This window comes from Crocuta crocuta, unplaced genomic scaffold (genome assembly GCF_008692635.1).
Source record: "Crocuta crocuta isolate KB4526 unplaced genomic scaffold, BGI_CrCroc_1.0 scaffold2, whole genome shotgun sequence".
Lineage (NCBI taxonomy): Eukaryota > Metazoa > Chordata > Mammalia > Carnivora > Hyaenidae > Crocuta > Crocuta crocuta.
The window spans coordinates 6,418,783-6,440,826 of record NW_027528640.1 but is presented as its reverse complement, the minus strand read 5'-3'; the positions used below and the strand labels follow the sequence as shown (position 1 = coordinate 6,440,826).

The 22,044-nt window shown below is 45.2% G+C and overlaps 1 protein-coding gene across 1 annotated transcript in view; it reads right to left on the bottom strand.

Annotated features, from left to right (window-relative positions):
* The window catches only part of PAPSS2 (3'-phosphoadenosine 5'-phosphosulfate synthase 2), a 70,963-nt gene extending 49,808 nt beyond the window's left edge, over window positions 1-21,155 (bottom strand). The window contains exon 1 of the mRNA XM_077755224.1: window positions 21,055-21,155. Within this exon, the coding sequence (XP_077611350.1) occupies window positions 21,055-21,081 (27 nt within the window). The 5' untranslated portion in view covers window positions 21,082-21,155. The remainder of the gene's footprint in view (window positions 1-21,054) is intronic.
* Between the last annotated feature and the right edge of the window lie 889 nt (window positions 21,156-22,044).

Sequence of the window (22,044 nt, the reverse complement as noted above, 5' to 3'; positions counted from 1 at the left end):
AGGCCCCAGGCTCTGAGCTAGCTGTCAGCACAGAGCCTGACGTGGGGCTCAAACCCACAAACTGTGAGATCGTGATCTGAGCTGAAGTCAGATGCTTAACCGACTGAGCCACCCAGCCACCCCCCAACTCTTGATTTTGGAGGAGGTCACGATCTCAGGGTTGTGAGATTGAACCCCACATTGGGCTCCACACGGATCACAGAGCCTGCTTCAGGTTCTCTCTCTTCCTCTCTCTGCTTCACCCATGTCAAAGTAAATAAATAAACATTAAAAAAAAAAAAAGATGGCCTGACATGGATGATGAAACAATTCATTTCTGTACCATTTCATGCTTCCTTCCAGTCACTGCTGTCTTTCTTTTTCAGACGTCTCTTTAGATGCATGCTTTCTAACTTTTCTCAAATACAAATATCCTGCATGGTTACCAAACACACATTTCCATGGTAAGGACCCAATCTTAAAGCTCCAACTCAAGAATGGACAACTCCCATGGAGTTAAGGTGGTTTCACATCCCTACGATATCCCCTCAAGGTACATTATAAAGACGCCTTGTTTGAATGTTGGTTATTAACTCTGTCCTCCGAAACAAGGGTCTCCTTGGTCCAACTGGAAAAATCAGCCCCAAGGCCGAGCTGACTGGATTCTGTGTGTCTGCCTCACAAGTCATCCCTCTGTTGATTTGTGTGGGTGAGGCTGGGGCACAGGGTGGAGTGTTATGCTTTGCTCTTCTGTAGACATGAAGAAAGAAGCTAACTTAGCAAACCTTAAGCAAACAGAGATCTTTTATGGAAGATCTTTTACCAAAATGGAAACCTGGATCAGGTGAGCAGACGCTTTAGTTTTTCTTTCTTTTTTCCTCCCCTCATCATCTTTCTTCCTTCCTTCCTTCCTCTTCCTTCCTTTCTTCCTTCCTCTTTCTTATATTAGGCATTTGTTGAACCTGGATAAAGATATAAACTCGGATTTCTTTGAACTGACATAACAAAACGTGATTTTAAAAAGTGTGGCATTTTCAATGATTTCTCCTAGTGGAACTGGTGATACATTTTCCTTCTCTTTAAGGCAGAGTTTTGCTGCCTTGCAATTTGGTTATAAAATGCCTTCTGAAATGCTAGGGCCTATATAGGTAAATGTCTGAGGTCTCATTTCCCTGTTAGCCTAATGCTCCTTGTATCATTCTCTGGTCTTTTCCCTCCCCTATTTTTTTTTTAATTGTGTAAATTACCCTCAAAAATGACATGTATCATCTGGCCCAGCCATGTCCCTACTTCAGGGGCCTACTCGTGGTAGCCATTTGTCTGGCTCTGCTTCATAGTGCTTCCCCTCTGCTCTCCACAGAGTCTGTGACTAGAAACAACCCCCGTGTCCCTCACTTTGTGAAGAGATCAGCACCAACCGGATACATCCATCCCTCCAGTGGAATACTATTCAGCCATAGAAAAAGAGAACAAACGATTCGTGCTACAACATGGATTGACCTTGAAAACATTTCGCCAAGTGAGAGAAGCCAGACAGAAAAGACTGTATATTGTATGATCCCATTTACAGGAAACATCTAGAAAAGGAAAATCTTTGGAAACAAAGTAGATGGCTGGCTTCTTGGGACTCAGGGTGGGAACAGCAGTGATGCAAATGGGCACAAGGAATGTTCTGGGTGTGGGGGACATGTTCTAAACTTAGGTTGAGGGGTGGCTGGGGGGCTCAGTCGGTTAGGCATCTGACTCTCGGTTTTGGCTCAGGTCATGATCTCAACAGTTCATGGGTTCAAGCCCCGTGTCAGGCTCTGTGCTGACAGCATGGAGCCTGCTTGGGGTTTGGGATTCTCTCTTCTCTCTCTGCCCCTCCCTTGCTTGTGTGCTCTCTCTCAAAATAAATAAAATTTTAAAAACAGAATTAGATTGAAGTGATGATTGCACAACTGTAAGTATTCTCACACTCTTCAAATATTACGTTACTGCATCATTAAATTGGGCGAGTTTACAATATGTAAATTTAGAATAGTTTACAATATGTAGATTATACTTCAAGAAAACTGTTTTTAACAACATTCTTACATGTCTTCGTTGTTTGATAAAAACCCCGAGTTAGCCCATTTCATTCCCTCACTCAGAATCTCTTCAGATTCTTGTAGTGGTTCCAAGATATACAATTTTTGTTTACGACTAAGACTGTACATAATAATTCACTTTGACTCTAACTTTTACCTGAAATGAAAAATATCTCCCGTTTGGTAGTTTCTTTATTTTGATGAGACTGTGGTAAGTGTGGCTTCAAGAATTTCGGAGCTAGGGCAGAGCTGTATAATGCTCCTGAGTGCCAAAGTTGAGGCTCTAAGAAACCCCTGGGTAAATAAATTGTGTGCGTTCACACAATGGAGTACTATATAGCAGAGTTTCTCAGCCGTCGCACCATGATCCTTTGTGGTGGGGGATGGGCCTGTGCATTTCAGGACAGTTAGCAGCAACCTTCTCCCTGCTCCTGGTTGTAACAACCAGAAAATGTCTCTGGACATCGCCAATGTTCCCGGAGGGCCCAGGTCAGCCCTGGTTGAGACTCACGGCCACACAGCAAAGAGAATGAATGAATACCAGCCACACACAAACAAAATGGATAACCCTCTCAAATATAACTTGGGCACAAGAAGCCAAACACAGAGAATCTGTAACACACAACTCCACTTACATAAACTTCAAAACCTGGCAAAACTAATCAGCTGGTGATCTTGGGGGTGGGGAGAGAGAGATGGGGGAGAGAGAGCAGGGAGAGAGAAAGAGAGAGACTGGAAAGAGCTGCTGAGATTCGGTTAGCACCTGTTTCTCAGTCTAGGTGTTGGTTACACAGGTGTGCTTATGAAAATTCACTGGGCACTACAGGTAAGGTTTATAAATTTTTCTGTATGTATATTATACTTAAAGAAAGTTTAAAAACACGGGCCATTGCTGCTACAGCAGAAATGAGGGCATTCAAGGTAACTCCGGAGGGGCGTGGTCCCTTCTAACAGGGGTGCTAACTCATTCCTCCACCGTGACTCCTTCTGGGCCACCCCGTACTGCAGGACAGAAATCCAGTGTGCTCCACCGATGAATGACAGCTTGTTCCCCCGGTACTTTGTCATCCAGGTGCCAAAACCAAGAAGGCCACCATCACCCACCCGACCCTGCCCATTTTCAATTCATGCTTGCAAAGCACAGGCCTGTTCAGTGTGAAACAGAGTTAAAGGAGACCAAATAAAGGAAGACTCACTCCAGAGCTAAAGAAAACAGTTGGGGCGCCTGGGTGGCTCAGGCAGTTGAGCATCCGACTCCCGATTTAAGCTCTGGTCATGGTCTCTCACGGTTCAGGAGTTTGGGCTCCACAATGCAGAGCCTGCTTGGAATTTTCTCTCTCCTTTTCTTCCTGTCCTTCCTTACTTGCTCTTTCTCTCAAAATAAATACATAAACTTAAAAAATAAAATAAAATCTTTGAAGAAAAAAAAAAGGAAAGAAAGAAAATAGTGGGTCTAATTCCCAGCTCCGAGATACCACATGTGCCCAAGATGGTGGGTACTCTTGCTCACTGCAGTCGTGGAGAATGACTTGCGGGCTCCTTCATGCTCTCGCTGTGTGCTGGGACCCCTCCAGACCAATTACCTGTCTTGCAGAGTGTGGACCTGGGGCAAGGGTGGAGTGGCCACAATGACCTTTGATTTAAGCAGAGTTGGGGAACATCAGAGTCAGGCCTACTGATACAACTGGTGAGTTCATTCTCTACACCCCTTGGGGGAAAGCCTCAAAGCGTCAGGACTTACTCATAGCCTTCCCATCTCCTACAGGCATACGCGTGTCCAAGTTTACAATGAAATAAATTCTCCACGGGTCTCCCATGTCTCTGCACATCACGGGGAGAGGGTGCTGACTGCCATTTATTCCAGACCACCTTTTCAAGGATGTCTGTAGACAAACAGCCTTGGATGACAGAGATGGCATTTCCTTCCAGGGCAAAGGCCCATGTCCCTACTGCCCATTATTAAAAGGTTCAAGTTCCCTAATCTTAGAATTCCTTTCCTATAACGTAGCTCACTGCTCACGCTGTCTCTCTTTCTCTCTCTCTCTCTCTCAAAAGTAAATAAAACATTTAAAAAATTTAATAAAAGACTAGGAAATTTGACTCTAAGTCTTCTCACCAGCCCTGTGTAGAACCAGCACAGAGAACTGTCAGGGGAATTCCTCCTCAAGGAAGCTCTGTGTGTCCTTGTTCATTTTTGATCCCAAGGTATCCTAACCTGCTACAGGTGAAATTTGTTCTTCCTCCTGATAGTTGTACAGGAGATTTATAGTAAAAGGATCATTTTTAATTTCTTTTAAGTTTAATATAAATGGGCACATAGTTTTCAAAACAGTTGTAACCAAATTCACTTCAAAATAAGACCGAAGCGGGGCACCTGGGTGGCTCAGTCTGTTAAGCATCCGACTTCAGCTCAGGTCATGATCTCATGACTCGTGGGTTTGAGCCCCGCATTGGGCTCTGGGCTGACAGCCAGCTCAGAGCCTGGGGCCTGCTTCAGATTCTGTGTCTCCCTCTCTCTCGGAATCCTCCCCTACTCACGCTGCCTCTATTTCTCTCTCTCAAAAATAAATAAAACGTTAAAAAAATTAAAAAAAAAAATAAGACCGTAGGAAAAAGCTGCCATTCTAAGGAACCCAAGTATAAATCAGAAAGCCTACCATCAGTGTAAGAACTGCGTGAGCCTGAGTTATCTAATCTTTTTGAACCTATATATCTGTATTAAATGAGAGTCTACTTTTTTTTTTTTTTTACTTCAAGAAGAATGAATAATCTCAAGTTGCCTGGGTGGCTCAGTTGGTTAAGCATCTGACTCTTGATTTCTGCTCAGGTCATGATCTCACAGTCTTGAGATGGAGCCCCGCACCAGGCTCTATGCTGAGTGTGGATCCTGCTTAGATTCTGTCCCCCTCTTTCTCTCTCCTCCCTCACTTGTGCTCTCCCTCTCTCAAAAAATAAAAATTAAAAAGAAAACAAGAATGAATAAATCTCTGTGAAGGTTAGTGCTGGATGTGGCAACTTATTAATTTTTAAACATAATGAGATCAATAAAGTTGATCAAAACCCACATATCAAAACTCTCAGATAAACTGAGGCAAGAAGTCTATTAACTTGGGTGGAAAAGGCACAACGGTTATAAATTAATTTGATTCATTCTAAGTAATTTTAAAAGACAGGCATGAAATGAGGTGCCTGGCTGGCTTACTTGGTTAAGCATCTGACTCTTTTCGGCTCAGGTCATGATCTCGGTTTATGGGTTCGAGACTGGGTCAGTGCAGAGCTTGCTTGGGACTTTTTCTCTCCCTCTCTCTCTACCCCTCCCATGCTTGCTCGCTTGCTCTCTCTCTCTCTCTCAAAATAAGTAAACATTAAAAAAATAATAATAAATCAGCTACAGAAAGATAGGCATGAAATATAAAATGGACAGTATTTCTGCCCATGAGGTCCTTATATATTTTTACCAGAAATGCTAATTTTACAGTGACAAGTCACAGAGCAAAGGCATTTTTGGAGAATTCTCCCCCAGTGGCTTCTTATGATGCAAGTCCATCAAATGTGACAAAGGGGTTCTTTGAGATTTATTCCCATCAGAACCCACTAGGTTCAACAGTGAGGTCTGGAAACTTCCATGCTCAACAATCACAAGCTACCTACAAGAATGGGCCAGTCTCTTGATTGCAATGTGAGAAGAGGCCAATAGGGCAACTTTCCAAGGATAGACAGTCACCACAAGCCAAGAGCAGCTGATGAAGACAATGCTCTCCAGGTTTTTCCAGAAAGCTGTCTGCTCATTAGGTAATGGTAAAACAGGACAAGCCTGGCAGCTGCAGAAGTTCATCTTAAATATTCCATGAGGAATGCAGCAATCACAGAAGTCTGCCTTAGCTGGGAAATGGCTTAACATTCCTGGAAAAGACAAAAGAATCTGAAAGGAGCAAGTATCATTCCAAAGTGGAAAAAAACCCATCTGTTACCAGCTAGCTGGTGGGCCTCAGGCCTGTCACAATGCTCCCCATCAGGCCAGGCCACACTTCTCTGGGCAGGCGGAACTATGGAATCTTCTAGCCGGCTTTTAAAGAAACCAACACAGTCCCCAATTCACTTGGATGCTATGGGAGTGAAATTTAGAGTTGAAAAATACTAGGCAAGACAGATAGTCTCTAAGGTGGCACCCAGGTCTCATTATTAAGGGAAGCCGGCAGAATCAGCATAATGGACAGAACACGAGACCACATAAAACAAGGGCAAGTGTAACGAGAATTCTAACCACAGACTCACAACACATAGATATTAGCAAGGAACGATCTTCTCAAATGAAACTTGGCTTCCCCATACATGAACAATAAATATTCTTGAATAAAAACAACAGAACCATTTGCAGCCCAGGATCACACGAAAGGTATTATGTCATTAACTTCTGGTGGCGTTGGTACTTTTTATCCCATTCCAAGCTTATGACATACATACGTATCAAGCTCTGAAAAGTCAGAGACGCAAATCTCTTTTTAATACAAACTACACATCAGAGTGTGAAAGTAGGTGTTTAATCTCTCACTGGAAAATACTAAGAGTTGATAGGGCAAAAGCCAAGAGAACAGTTTCATAGGGACATATACACTCCTAGTTTTATGCAGGAAAGAGAAGACACCCAATCACGACAGCCAGAACCGATACCGTGACTAAGACGGAATTCGGGCCACTCAAATGGAGGCTTAAAAAAATAAAACAAAATTGAAACCCTCCCTAGGGCACCTGGCCCGCTGTCTTGAATTCTAGTCACTAGGGCATATATTCTTAGTCCCAGGCCCTGCAGGAGGTCCGAGAATGTTCTGAAACGGCGTGAGGCTGTGTGTGTGCATGAGTGTACCCACCCCATGAACCCCTTCGGTAGCTAGCTGTAATGGAAGCTAGATAGATCCTTCTCAGAAAAAAAACAAAAAAAACAAAATGAAATTTTCAAAGCACATAATAAATCACAAAGGATTGCAAAGAAAAAAATGAATTGCAGCTATGAAAAGTGTTTTTTTAATTACAATACAGTAATAAATAACCATCCTTATCAACGGATTAAGTAACAAGATGTAGTTCTTTAGACAGCCATACAAGTGTCTTAATTTTGCAGCAGTAAAAGACACAGATTTGTATGTGATGTTAGCAGCAACCTAATGTGATACAAAAATGTCTGTGACATTTTCTATTAGTGACATAATAGAATTACTGCTAATGTTACTGGGTTTGTTGTGTGGGTTCCTCCTGAAAAGAAGCAATACTTTCTGTTGTAGGTTATAAAATATATTGTCCCCATCCTTGCTCACAAGTGTCCTGAGTTCTCTGGATTCTAGAGGAAGGACCTCGGTTCTATGTCCTTATCCATCCTGAAGTGGTTTGTTGATAAGCGTCCAGGAAAGGCAGAACATCAGACCCCAGAGCACCCACTGAACACTTCAGGGACTGCTGGCTAATGCCATGCAGACACAGAGCCCTGAACAGTTGCAAAATAATGGGGAGAAGGTGACACACTCTCTGAGGCGGGACCATAAGGAGAGCTCCATGATTTTCTGGAAAATTCAAATGCATCTTATTTTTAATTTAATATTCTTTCAGGGTTCCTTAGAGAATATACAGTGACTTCTAAGATACATAAAGCATACCAAAAGCTCATGAATCGGAGATGGAGGAGACAGAGAAAGGGGGAAACAGCACAGGACGTACAGCGAAATGGCCCCAAACACAAATCTGGTACAAAGAAGAAAGGGAAGTGAGCCTCAGATTCACTTCTGAGCTTGCTGGCAGGCCTCTTGAGGGTAAAAACCCAGACAGTTGCACAACTTACAGTTTCCAAAGGATGATGCCAAAAACAAAACAAAACAATCAAACACATCAGAAAAATAGAACCTTTCCGGTACTTTGATCAGATAGAAATTTCTTCCATGGTTCTCTGTAAAGAGAATACCCTGTGTCATAATAAATGAACAATAACCTCAATAGTACCATTACAGAGAAATGACAACAAGTTTCTTGGAATCTTTTTTAAAGTAGCTTTTTTAAAAATCAAAGCAATGGTAGGGGCGCCTGGGTGGCTTAGTTGGTTAAGCATCTGACTTCAGCTCAGGTCATAATTTCACAGTTCGTGAGTTCAAGCCCAGTGTCAGGCTCTGAACTGTCAGCACAGAGCCTGGAGTTGCTTCAGATTGTGTGTCTCCCTCTGTCTCTGCCCCTCCCTCACTTGCTCTCTGTCTCAAAAATAAATAAACATCAAAAAAAAATTAATTAAAAAAAAGCAATAGCAATATACTGAACACAATTTACACAATTCACTGGGGGGCTCGAGAAGGAAGGCTGAGCCCTCAGCCCTCTGAATCCAGACATGAGGGAGATGCTGACAGACCCGGGACCTGAGTACGTTAGAACTCAGCACGCTGACCCCCACTGTCAACAGCAGGAAATGGCAAACTTTTCTCAAAGGATCAGATAGTATTTTCAGCCTCACAGGCCACGTCGTCCAAGTCGTCCAATGCAGACTCCTATCTATCGTGAGAGGAGCCAGACAATGCGTAAACGAATGGGCGTCACTGAGTTACAAAGAAGCCTGATTTATAGACACTGGAATTCAAATCTCATATACTTTTCACACATCATGAAATATAATTCCTCCTTTGATTTTTTTTAACCAAACTATATAAAAAATGTAAAAACCGTTCATAGCTTACAAGTTATAGCAAAACAGGGACGGGGCTGGATTGGGGGCCAAGGATGTAATTTCCTAACTCCTAACACACAGGGTCATGTACCCCCCCACCCAGAGATCTCCTTGACACCCATCCATCTCCTTCCTCAAGCTTTCTATCTATGGTCACTTTGAGATAATTACCATTTTTGCATTTTATGGGCACCAGCTCACAAAGTCAACCAGGATGACACCATGAAGAGCCACACCTGCAGAGTTTTTATGCTCCATGGAAACAGGCATAATCCAGGAAGAATCAGCAGCAAAGAAGTAGTTGAGTTCCTAGCCTCCTCATTAAAATACACATACACCCAGGGGCACCAGGGTGTCTCAGTTGGTTAAGCGTCCGACTTCGGCGCAGGTCATGATCTCACAGTTCGTGGGTTCGAGCCCAGCATCGGGCTCTGTGCTGACAGCTCAGAGCCTGGACCCTGTTTCAGATTCTGTCTCCCTCTCTCTCTGACCTACCCCTGCTCATGCTGCCTCTCTCTCTCTCTCAGAAAAACATTAAAATTAAAAAATAAAATACACATACACACGTGGTAGTAACTCTGAATATACATCTTTCTCTGTGTCCAGGATCATGTGGTCTTGGAGAGATATATAAACACATGTATAATCAGCTGAATCACTGAATCCATGTTACGGCTGTTACAGCCCAAGCTCTCTCGATGGAAACGAGACCACGTAGGGCCTCACGACACACAGCGAGTCCGTACAATCCCAGGAAGAATTCAAATGTTCAAACTCATTGAAATAATCACTTGGCTGTCCCCAAGCCTCTGTCTGTGGAAACAAAATGAGATGTGAGGGGCCCTGGGAGCTGGGATTGCTGCTAGTATGACACTGGCTCTGAGAAGGCTCTGTCTCTTAGGCTTATTTATTTATTTTTGAGAGAGACAGAACGTGAGCAGGGGAGGGGCAGAGAGAGAGAGGGAGACACAGAATCAGAAGCAGCCTCCAGGCTCCCACTGTCAGCACAGAGCCCAACGCGAGGCTCAAATCCACAACCCATGAGATCAGAACCTAAGTCGAAGTCCGACAATTAACAGACTGAGCCCCCCCTGCGCCCTGCCCCCACCCCATCTCGTTGTCACGTCCCCCAATGTGATCTGCAGGACTCCTAACTGCCCCTTCTGGAGAGCTGCTAGCATCAGTGAGAAGAGTGTGATGCAAGAAACTGTGAGGCATGGCCCAGAGGAGGCCCCTACAGATCAGAGATATGACAGTCACCCCCCAACCCCATGCAAACACAGCACACATCAACCCCCATCTCCCCGAAACGTGTGACTGTGGTCAGGAGATGCCCCAAACCGCGCGGTTCCAGGGCTCGACACGCCTCAGTCGCCCTTCCGAACACTGGCCCCGCACGCAGTCGGCCGCAGCCTGTGATTTATTACCCCTCTGGATTTGGTTTACACTTTTACAACTGCTTCTGGTAATGAGCTGTGCCTAGGACACGGGCTCCTCGGATGGTGAAAGATTAAAATTCTGCGCTGAACCAGGCAAACGTCACAAAGCCTCTAGTACATGCAGGACAGGCACGGAGCCTGGGGGCTCTGGGGACGTGTCGCTTGTGACAGCTCGTCTGGGCAGCGCTCACATAAGGAACAAGGCAAGGGCCAGAGTTACATGGAAGTCACTGCAATTATTTCTAAGGACGCTCATTCTTGATGGCTGCATTGGCCCCCTAGAAAACCCAAGCTTTGTGTTACTCAAGCAGGGCGCAGGGTTGGGTTCCAAACACCACTGTTCCTAACGCCAGCCACACAGCCTCAGCCGAACCAGAATTTATTGCCTTTTAACGGCATTTGCTAAAAATCCACATCATCTGAAGAGCACACCACATTCCAGAAAGCTAGAGGAGACTCCCTTCCCAGGGGAGGGCAGCATCTTGTTAGTTTCTCCACGGCATTCATCTGCATCCACAAAGACAAGATCTACAGGTAATTAAAGAATCGGAATAACCTTCACTGGACAGTCTTAGTATCTGTCTATCTGTTACAGTAACACACGAAAGAATGATTGTTCTGAGAACACTCCTGGCCCAGCTTAGCCACTTACGGCCGCATGTCTTCAGGCAAGTTATGTAACCTCAGTACGCCTTACAGTTCTGGACTATAAACTGGACGAGAACGGGGCGCCTGGGTGGCTTAGTCGGTTAAGCGTCCGACTTTCGCTTAGGTCACGATCTCGTGGTTCGTGGGTTTGCGCCCCACGTCGGGCTCTGTGCCAGCTCAGAGCCTGGAGACTATTTCAGAGTCTGTATCTCCCTCTCTCTCTGACCCTCCCCTGCTCACGCTGTCTCTCTCTCTCTCTCCTAGAAATAAAAATATTTAAAAAAAAAAATAAAATAAACTGGACGAGAACACAAGTACCTAGTAGGTTCAGGTGAGATAAGACTGTGGAAAGTCCCTGAGCGGATGCATGCTCCCTCCCTCTGCCTAGGGAACCCAGCTGGATCAACGAGATACCTTTCTGAACCCCTGAGGGAGACTCATAATGTAATCAAGGATTCATATCACAGCATGGTGTTTAAAAGGCTTATTAAATGGCAGACTCAACACTGAAAAAAAAAAAAAGGTAAGAAACCAGGTAGTCACGATGACTCTGGTTTTTCCATTTATTACAGAAGCTACCTGTGCAGATACAACACATTGTTCTGATGGAACTTTGCATCCAAGGCACAGTGAAGATGTGGATTCTTGGGATTTCTGGACTGTCTCCATACTACTCTCCTCATTGAAATAGTGTAAGTCCGCTCAGGTAAAGGTGTTCAGTATCCCCCCGCCCCTGCAGAAGTACACACAGCCAATGCCGCGCTCCTCCACACCATGAGGGTGGGCTCGAGCTTCCTCTATACTGGCCTCCTTGAATTGGAATCCAGGCTTTTTGTCACTTATCACTGAGGAGATGGCCCAGGGCTCTACTGACCTCCTGATGACAGGAGGGGGCAACTCCCAAAATGTTTCTTCCAACCATCATGCAATGTGCCTTTTATAATCTCACAGCTTCTAGGTGTTGCTGGCCTCCTTTTACCATCTAGAAATCACAGTTACTAGTTGGCTCAAGTATTAGCAGCTTTAGTGGAAACAAAGCATTCTGTTCACACTTGCTAAATACCGACATAGGGGGAACAGGGGTGCCAGGCTGGGGGCAGGGGGTGCCCAGTCCGTTAAGAGCCCAACTTCGTCTCAGGACATGATCTCCTGGTTTGGGAGTTCGAACCTCGCATCAGGCTCTGTGCTGACAGCTCAGAGCCAGGAGCCTGTTTCGGATTCTGTGTCTCCAGCTCGCTCTCCACCCCTCCCCAACTTGTGCCCTATGTCTCTGTCTCAAAAATAAATAAGAGTTGAAAATTTTTTGTAAAATAAGCTCTCTTTAAAAAAACAAAAACAAAAACTATTGCCCATACTTGTGGTGTCTGAAAACAAAGGAAATTCATTTTCTAATTATTTACCTCATGGCACCAAAAGGGAGAAAAGCGTGTGATGGGGAAGGTACAATACATTTGCTAACACACCTGCCACTCACTCTTTTCTAAAAAGTGCTGGGGAATATCTCTGAGTAGAATCCATTATCATCTTGAGATATTAGCACTAGGCAGCTGCCAAAATATTTTACAAGTGAAACAGTAATACTAGTTACCCAACCCAGCTGCGCTTTTGCTACTTCGTGCTGAATCTCATTCCTTCTGTGAAATAAACACCTATTCACCACTAACACGATTTTTAGCCTCTCCTGTGGGGAACTCTCCAAAGACTTCTTTCAGCGAAAAGAGTTCCCTTCTGACTATTTGTTCACAAACTTGCTTCATGAGCTGTTAAGGCCTAAATGAGTTAATGCCCAGGAAAGCTCTGGACAGATGCCAACCGCATAAATGTTCAGTGCTGGAGATAAACAAGTCACAACAGAGGAGGAATTTTCTAAGACAAAGTGCTCTACACATCAAAAGTCCTGATGAGTATGCAAATCCCTCAGGTGGAATTCTAATGTCTAGGTTTTATTAGCTCTTTCCTTACTCATGATTAAACACAATGGGTGAATATAAAAAATGTTCTCTCATTTTTTAGTAACTACTCAAAACATTGTGGTACTACTAACCCAATGGCCCAAGACCTGTAACTGCTTGTATAATTTAGGAACAGACTCCTGGGACTCAGCCATCCAGATAGATTTGCCTGGCAGGACCCCACAATCATTGTAATAGACTTCATGGTAGGTCATGAACTTAGGAAAAATTAACATGGATGGACTTTGAGGGTAAGCTGAAAATTCTGAGAACTATGACAACTGGGGCCTTCATGTGTAACTGACAAGGTCCAACTTCTACCAAATACAGTTTTATCTGCACTGCACAGCATGTAATCATTTGCATCACTCTCTCTTTTTTTGATAAGATGATTAGACCGTTTGAGAAGGTTTAAGGAAGAGCGTGTGAGGCTCGGAGCGGGGGCGGGGGGAACAGGTTGAATTTTCTAACAAGAAGCAAACCAGCTAATGAGAAAATGTTTGAAAATGGTAACCTTACATTTTTTGAACATTGCTCTTTGGTCTGTATTTTCTATCTCCTGAAAGTCAAAACAAAATGCTAAAGTTAAATCAGGGTGTAATCATGACTCACTGATAATCAGCTTGGGAGTGGTTTTTACCTTAATCTATAGAGAATGCTTCCTAGTCAATAAAAGAAGAAACCAAGTTGCAGAAAAATGGGTCGGGCTTCCTCCAAAGAGCATGTGATTAAGACAAGAAGTGTTGGGTGTGCAGTGAGTGATGACAGAGTTCTACCTTTATGGTGGTGTCACCAACCAGCTGGTCAGGAAGGCGGCGATAAGCCTTGGTAAAGTTCTTAAAAGCTGTGTTATCAACTGCAATTATACAGGGCTTATTAAGATGAGCTCTGAATTTTTCTTCCAGAAGTAAAATGCTACGGTTCTTTTAAACATATTTTTTTAGGGGGCATCTGGGTGGCTCAGTCAGTTAAGCGTCTGACTTTGACTCAGGTCATGTATCTCACAGTTGAGTTCAAGCTACACGTCCGGCTCTGTGCTGACAACTAGCTCAGAGCCTGGAGCCTGCTTCTGATTCTGTGGAGACCTCTCTCTCTCTGCCCCTCTTCCACTTGTGTTTTCTCTCTCTCTCAAAAAAAAAAATTAGAGAAATAAATAAAAATATTTTTTTAAGGGGTGCCTGGATGCCTCAGTCAGCTAAGCATCCCATCCTTCTCTTGATTTTGGCTCAGGTCATGATCTCACGGTTTGTGAGTTTGAGCCTCAAGCAGGGCTCTGTGTAGGCAGCCCAGACCTGCTTAGGATTCTTTCTCCCCCAACCCCTACCCCCCGCCATCTGTTCCTCCCCGAGCTCTCCCTCTCTCTAAATAAATAAACTTAAAAAATATATATGTATGAGTGTGTGTGTGTGTGTGTGTAATTTAAGTAGGAGCAGCCCAAATAAAAAGCAAATAATTTAAAATGTTTAGCTTAGGAGAGAAAGAGATTTTAAAATTATATGAGTAAAAAAAGAAAAAAAATTGTATCAGAAGTTAGTTGGGAATTTTGTGGATTTTGGCCTAGGGCACTGGTGTACTGACTGGGCAAAAGGTTGAAAGAATATAAAGGTTGTGGGTGGGGTGTTACAATTAGAAAAAGTAAATGCTGTGTTTAGAAAAGACTTAATGACAGAGTTTGAATGGACTAAAAAACTGTAATTGGAAAATACAAGGCTTTAGTAGCTATAGTTAATTATGCCAAGACCAAAACCTGGTTAGGTTATTCAGTAAACGCTTGTTGAATACACTGAGTACACAGATACATATGTGAGGATGTGACAGGAAGTAAAAAGGGGAAAGATTTTAAGAGACCTTAAGGAAAACAAAATAGTGTACAAGGGGACCACACACAGAGGACCAAAAAGTGAATTCAGGTTTTTAACAGTAGGAAATACAAGAAAATAAAAATCACGGCAACATCTTCAGTTGCTGATTATGCTCGAAATTGGGAAGGCATGAAATTGTCCATAAATAAATCATGATTGGGGAGGGTATAGATGAATGAGGTTATGGAGATAACAGCTCAGACTTTACCACAGGTGATTTAAGTTTCCAAGTAAAGTCTGCAAAGGGCTTTCAAAGCACAAACTCAGTATATATTAAAAAGAAGAAAAGGGGCACCTGGGTGGCTCAGTCAGTTAAGATTCCAACTTTGGCTCAGGTCATGATCTCACAGTTCCTGAGCTTGAGCCCTGCATCAGGCTTTGTGCTGACAGCTCAGAGCCTGGAGCCTGCTTCAGACTCTGTCTCTGTCTCTGTCTCTGTCTCTCTCTCTCCCCCCCGCCCCTCCCCACCTCTCAAAAATAAATAAACATTAAAAAAATTTTTAAGATGTAAAAATTAAAAAGAAGAAAAAAGTAATTGTTATATTAGACTGGCCATGGACATTTGGTGGATAAATAGCAATATTTTTCATAACACAACACATAAAGCAGATATTAACTATATATTTAAAGCAAATGATCACCTTTAATGATGTAGCATTTGATATAATATATTGAGGCAACGTTTAGAAAGGCTTTACAACAGGTCACAGGCTATATAGTTTTATTGCCAAAGGTTAATATTTGGTGCTAGACAGATTGAACTTGCCATGTTTTCTCAATACCAGTTATAGCAAAATCAACTTCCGGAGTAAATCTAAATGCAGAAACACGTGCTGATAAGGTTTCAAAGGAAGTCACACGAGCCAACTGATGGAAGTCACTGTATATGCCATGTGTTGTTATCAGAAGAAAGTTTTGGTTTAGGTTTTGAAACAGTGGCCCTCTTGCAGAGAGGAGAAATACTTCCATCTTGTGCACTAGTTTATTCTAAACTGAAAAAATATTTGGAGATTGAAAAGGCAGGCAAGAGGAACAAGAAGACTAAATCTGTCCAAATTGAAGGTTATTGTTAACTGACCATCCTGAAAAGCTTTATTTCATATTTACTGAAAGCAAAGGGGGTGCTTAGATGCTGGTGTGAGTCTAAGAAAGGGCTTGGTGTCCTGTGCCTGGTGCTGGGCTCAGGGACAGGGGGGCCAAGCAGCTCTGGGGGCTCTGAAAGCATGGGGCCTCAGGCGTGCTCCTGATCCCGCAGCCCCCAGAGCTCCTCAAGGTGCCAGCAGTCACACAGGGGAAGAGTCCAGTACCCACACTCCTGGGAAGGGTGGGGAGTATGGCAAGGAACTTAGCCAGCCTCGCCCCGGGGGCAGCGAGTGACCTCAGGGTACCCAAGGAGGGCATGGGGAAGAAGGAGGGGCCTTTCAGACCAGAATGCACTTGAACTGGGCCAACACTAAGGACAAGACAGGATCACATACGTCTCAAAAGACGCTGCACACACAGAGCCACCAAGACAAGGTAAGCACCCCCTACTCGACATTAGTACTTTGTAGGGGAAAAGGATTAAATATTTCTGATTAGCAAATTGATTTATGTTTTTAAAGCACTTTTTTTTTTAATTTTCTAAATGTTTATTTTGAGAGAGAGAGAAAGGGGGTAGGGGCAGAGAGAGAGAGAAGACAGCCTGATGTGGGGCTGGATCCCAAAGACTGTGAGATCATGACCTGAGCCAAAATCGAGTCCGACGCTTAACTGACTGAGCCACCCAGGCGCCCCTTGTTTTTAAACTCCTCCCTTTATAAGAATGATACAAGCATGGAAGGTAAATGATATGAAACCTTACGGACATGGAGGAATCAAGAAGAGGCAGAGATTTTCATTCCAGCAATGAATGAAAATCATTGGTGATAGACATTTCCTTCCAGGGAAACAGATTTAAAATGCAAGTTACAATATAAAATTATCTCATTGGAAACATCAAAAAGCTGACAACAGAATAAGAAACTACCAGGTTAAAATCTGCCAGGAAGAGGCAAGCAAGCAGGGAGCTGCTTTTACCCTGATAAGGGCAGGTGTGAATGGATTCTGACAGCCTCACAGGAAGAGGAAACAGAAGCTGAAGCCCAGAACATGCCCAAGTGGGAAGAATGAAAAAAGCCCTTGTCAAGGTCAGTCGGGGCTCCTCAGGGTCCTCCCGGACAACTAAGAGTGCATCAGAATAAACCCACCTCCCGTGTAGAGACTGACTGGGAGGCCAATGTGCGGTGCCACGAGAAGTATCCGTAAAGGGGGCGGGGTGGGTGTGAGCACTTGTGTCCTACAGCTGGCCCTTGTGTGCAAAACTGCAGCTCTAGTTCACCTCACCTGGGTGGTCTGAGACACGTCAAGTGGTAAATTTAGGTTAAAGTGGTCCCAGACACCGGCAGAAACAAAAGCAAATTCTCTCCTAAAAAAACAAAAACAAAAAAGACAAAGGCCATTCATCCTTGAGCCCCCAAGACTCCCTACAAGTCATTTTTCAGTGGTCATGACAAATACCCAGGCAAAAATAAGCAAGCGCTCAAGGACGTGCAGAGAAGAGAGGGGGAGGGGAAATCTCAGAAGACTACAGATCACACAAAGCGAATTCATCCTGTAATGAATTCTGTAGCCATTTGTGCAACAACTCTTTGTTGAGCAGCTAGTCTGTGCTAGGTTCAATGCCAGGCTGCTGGGCATGCGTGCCATTTCAGCTATCACGTGAACAAGTCACCCAGGGGACGGAAGGGGAGTTGAAATGCCATTATACTTATATGTCCATTTGCTTTTGGTGTCTGTGTTTTCCTAAGACTTCCAAACACAAAGACTAAGGAGTGCCCTTGACTATTTACTGATAGATCTTGAAATAAACAGTTCTCTCCCAGAGAACGGAGATTGACATCATCCATTCAGGCCCCCATTCCCCATTCAAGTTCTGCCTAATTAGCCCCTCATCAAACCAGAGCCACAGGCATGAACAGCAAAGGGACAGAAGACAAAGGTAACTGTCAGAGTGAGCTGCATTTATCTTCAACTATAAAAGTCCACACAGAGGAGTTTGGAATAACGGCATGAATTGGAGTTCATTGTAAGGTAGATCTGGAAACACTTGAAGGCACAGGAAGGGCGGAGAGAAGTTAGTCCAATACTGACAGAAGGCCTTTCTTTGTTGGCCAAGGTGGCTGGCAAAACCTTGCTGATGTCCGGGTTACTCTGGTGTGTCCACACTACTTACCACCCTTGTGGTCTTCTGTCCAGCTTTTCACAGTCAGGGAGCATATTATCACTTCTATACTTCCGCAACTGTTTGCTCTTATTAAACATTCTGGCGGCTCTTACGTACTCAGCATCAGAACAGCAGGACCTGTGCTTTGTGCTCCTTATTTGCCCAACCGGGACAGCGTAGTAATCACAGCTGCCACATTTGGGGTGCTCACCCCGGGCCTCGAGCTGTGCGAGATACTGTTTTAGGAGTTACTCACTCCTCACCAGAATTGGAAGGGGTGAGTGGTCATTACCTCCATTTTATAGATGGGGTGCTATGTGCCAGGGATGCAGAGGGAGCAGGAGCCTGAATTTGAATCCTGACCTGCTCCTGACATTCTCCTCCCCTAGAGATGAGGCTCCGTTTGTTGGGGTGCAGGCTGCTGTGCGGATGAAACGAGATATGGTGTGGCCTCTGGGGAGTGCTATTCCTCCTTCCACGGCTTACTCATCTGAAAATTCAGGTCTTGCCTTGGGCAGCATCTCCAAAGGAGTTTAAAAGTAGCTACTATTGGAAAAACAACGTCCTATTGAACAGAATCTCTACAATAATACAAGGCAGGGTGCCTGGATGGTTCAGTCAGTTAAGCGTCTGACTCTTGATTTTGGCTCAGGTCATGATCTCACGCTTTGTGGGATGGAGCCTCGAGGGAGGCTCTGTGCTGACAGCGTGGAGCCTGCTTCGGATTCTCTCTCTCACTCTCGCTCTGTACCTCTCCCACTCACTCATGCTCTCTCTCTCATCAAAATAAATAAACTTGAAAACATTACATAAAATAATAAAAGGTAGATCATCTGTTACATTTGTGGATAGCTCTAAGGTTCCCATGCCCCTTCACCCCTTCCCAACCACTGGTTGGTTTGGTCCTTTGAAAAATATTTTACTATCTCAGTTGTCCTCTTCAGGTTTGTTGTCTGTCTCCAGGACACAGTAACATTGTCTGAACATAATAACATTGCCTTGAAAAATGCTAATCCAGGAAATGATGCAAGAAAAAAGAATCAGGCCTTTGCCTTTTCTTTCCAGTCCCCTGGACCAGTTTGACTCCTTCCTTCTCCTGGGTATGTGGGAGGGGGGCGGCAGAGGGGGGGACTGTTGGTGGTCAGAGTTGGAGATAAGTCAAGGGATGGAGGGAAGCATGTGACACATAGCTATCTTTGGTTTTCATGGTAAGGACGGCTGAGCACAGAAGGAATGTGCTACCTTCCCCTTATTTTTTGGTCAAGCTTGTAAGAAAATCATCCTATAGTCTCTCATCCGGAAAATGTGGCCAAAAAAAGCCTGGGAAAGATGTATTCATCCCAGGATACTGCCTGGCACACAGTAGGGGCTCAACAAATATCTAAAGTCACTGCAGGTGACTGCCTATTGAACATCCTCTGTTGATGATGCAGAAAATAATGTAATGGTTCCCATGAGCCTCTGAAAAAGTCAGCCCAGCCAGCCTCACCTCTAGGAAAGCTTCCCAGATCAGCACTTCTCAAATAATGATTATTCCAGAGGCCACACACGTGGATATCTTTTGCTTTGGACCGCAAGGTTTCAGAATACATTTTGAGTTAACATTTAAAGCTTGAGAGATTTCATATGCGTTAAAGTTGGCTTGTTTGACCCAATTGCATCTACCTGGCCCTTTCAGCACTAGTGCTGGCACCTGGACTAGAACTGTGTTAGCTAAATAAAAGTTCAGAAGTCCTGCAGCATGTTCAGGTGTTAACTGAATCCTATACAGAACACACACACACACACACCTCCAAAAAAAATAGAAGCTTCAAAATGTGTAAATAGAAAAAGCAAAGCCTCTGGCCCTCACATTTCTCACTCTCCCTGACCACACAGTTCCCAGGACCAGTTTGTAAAGCTCCTGGTCTCAACGCCCCCCTCCCTCCAGGAGCTTGGGCTCAGTGGAGACATGAAGGGAAAGATGACCTAACCCTTCGTTGCTAATGCCTGACGCGAGGCTCCCTGTCAGAACAGGGGAGAAATTCTTGAAGCAGCGAGGTAAGAATTAAAACCCCGCTGGTTTGAAAAGCTACCAAGTGCCACAGCAGCTCATCATTTACAAGATACCACTGAGAGTTTTACAGAAATTAATCAAACTAAATAGGACTAAAACACAAGTGATTTTCACTTAATATTTTCAGAGATATTACAATACTGAGAGTCTCCCCACTTTAAAATTGCCCCCATAAAAGGCAGCTGGACCCCATCCCTCTCCCTCCTGAAGTAGATGCCACTTTGCTCCTGGACCTTCCTGCGGGGGTGGGTGGGTGTGGTCTGAAACCAGGGGGCCCCCACCCCCTTTTCCTGGAGGCTCATACCCACACCTGCAGCCCCTGACTCGCCCCATCAGGCTCCTTCCCCAATTCTTGGTTTTTCATCTCTCCTCCCAGCCCGCCAGGAACAGACCTCAAAGATAGTTCAGTAACAGGCAGTCTATAATCATAGTAATAAACATGTATTAAGCGCCTACCAGGTGCCAAGTTCACGTCTAACTATGTGAGTGGGGTCAACCCATGCAGTAACCATAATCATCAACCCCAGGCTTGCAGTGCAGTGAGGACGGAGGATCTGCCGTCAGACTGCGGGCTTGAACCAACGCAAGGCTTGCAGACCACCTGGTGTGGCCCAAACGCTGTCTGCAAGGCTCCTCCCAGGTCCGGGAGTCAATGATCGCAGCTGCCATTTTTAGGATGCAAAATTAACAGGAGTCCCTACTGCCAAGTGAGAACGCAACTTTTCTCTTGGCCAAGCCCTCTATTTCCCATACAGGGTATGGCCCAGATTAGTTCCGGACAAAACCGAGCCTCTGAAAGCAACTAACCCACTGAGCCCAGGAGCCTCCGAGCCCGGAACCGATGCCAAAAGAGAGCTCTATCAAGCTGGAGGGCTAAGTGCTGCGGGTGTAGACAGCTGCAGCCTCCTCCGTGAGGTCTGTCATTAAAGTCCACTCCGAGGAGGCTGCCTGGACCAAACCCCAGTGACTGTCGCCGACGTGCGCCCAGCGACCCGACCTGGCGGAACGGGGCAGGGCTCTGCCCACCGCCCACCCGAGCGGCGCGGAGACCGCACGGAAGAAAAGGCGGGTCCCGGGAGGCTCTCGGGGAAGGGAGGAAACGTNCTACCGTCTTCTGCTTCTTGACCCCCGACATGCTGGCTGGCTGGGCGCTGCGCGGCTCCCGGGAGCGGAGGCGCGGGGACGCTCGGAGCGCGGAGGCGGCGGCTGGGGCCCGGCTCCCGGGAAGGAGGTATAAAAGGGCTCCGCAGACACGTCGCACTTCCNTGCTTTGCGCGCCCCCGCGAGGGCATCAAGGCCTCCTTTCTCCCAAACGAAGCAACTGAGGCTTTCAGACTTTCCCGAAGGTACATTCTAAGGCAGGGGATTCAAATCCACGCTGTCGGCCTCCGCAGTCCAGGCTTTCTACACCAGCGTCCTGACGCTTGCTGCTAAAATGGAGAGCCCAGTGCTCGCCTGCGCCTTTGCGCCTGGAGCGGTGCTAAGGGCTTTCCGTGCACTCACTCCTCTGAGCTCGCCGTGTTGTCTACGTGTTACAGATGGGCCAGCCCCGAAAGTCTAGGGAGCAAGGGCAGCCCCAGAAAATGGCCAGTGGTAGTCGCGCCAATGTTTTCTGCCCCCTCCCCTCCCCAAGTATTCCTCTAGTACTTCTGTGTGGATGGGCAGTGTGGGCGAAGAGCAAAACCAGGCCCAACTCCAGAAGGCTTATGACCTAGACCCTAGGACACCTGAGATTTTTATCAGATTTTATGGGAAGACAGCATGAGGCCAGCCACCCCTCTTAACCCAACCATCTGTGAGGAGCAGAGATGTAAGGAGGAGGGAAGCTGTAATTCCTGACAAGCGGTTTGAGGGCAATCACTGGGTCTCACAAATGCCACCAACAAGTCATAGAGACACGATACCAAGAAAGAACCATGAAAATACACAAGGAACGCGTAGCTCATTTCATTGCATTCCTTCTGTAAAAGGGCTGGAGAAGTTCTATCTCCTAAAGAGGTGAAAGGTGGAACTTTATTTCATACCTAATCATCCTTCTGGAGGGCCACCAGCTTTCGGGACAGACACCTGAAGTTCTGGGCGTTTGTTCCTTCTCTGT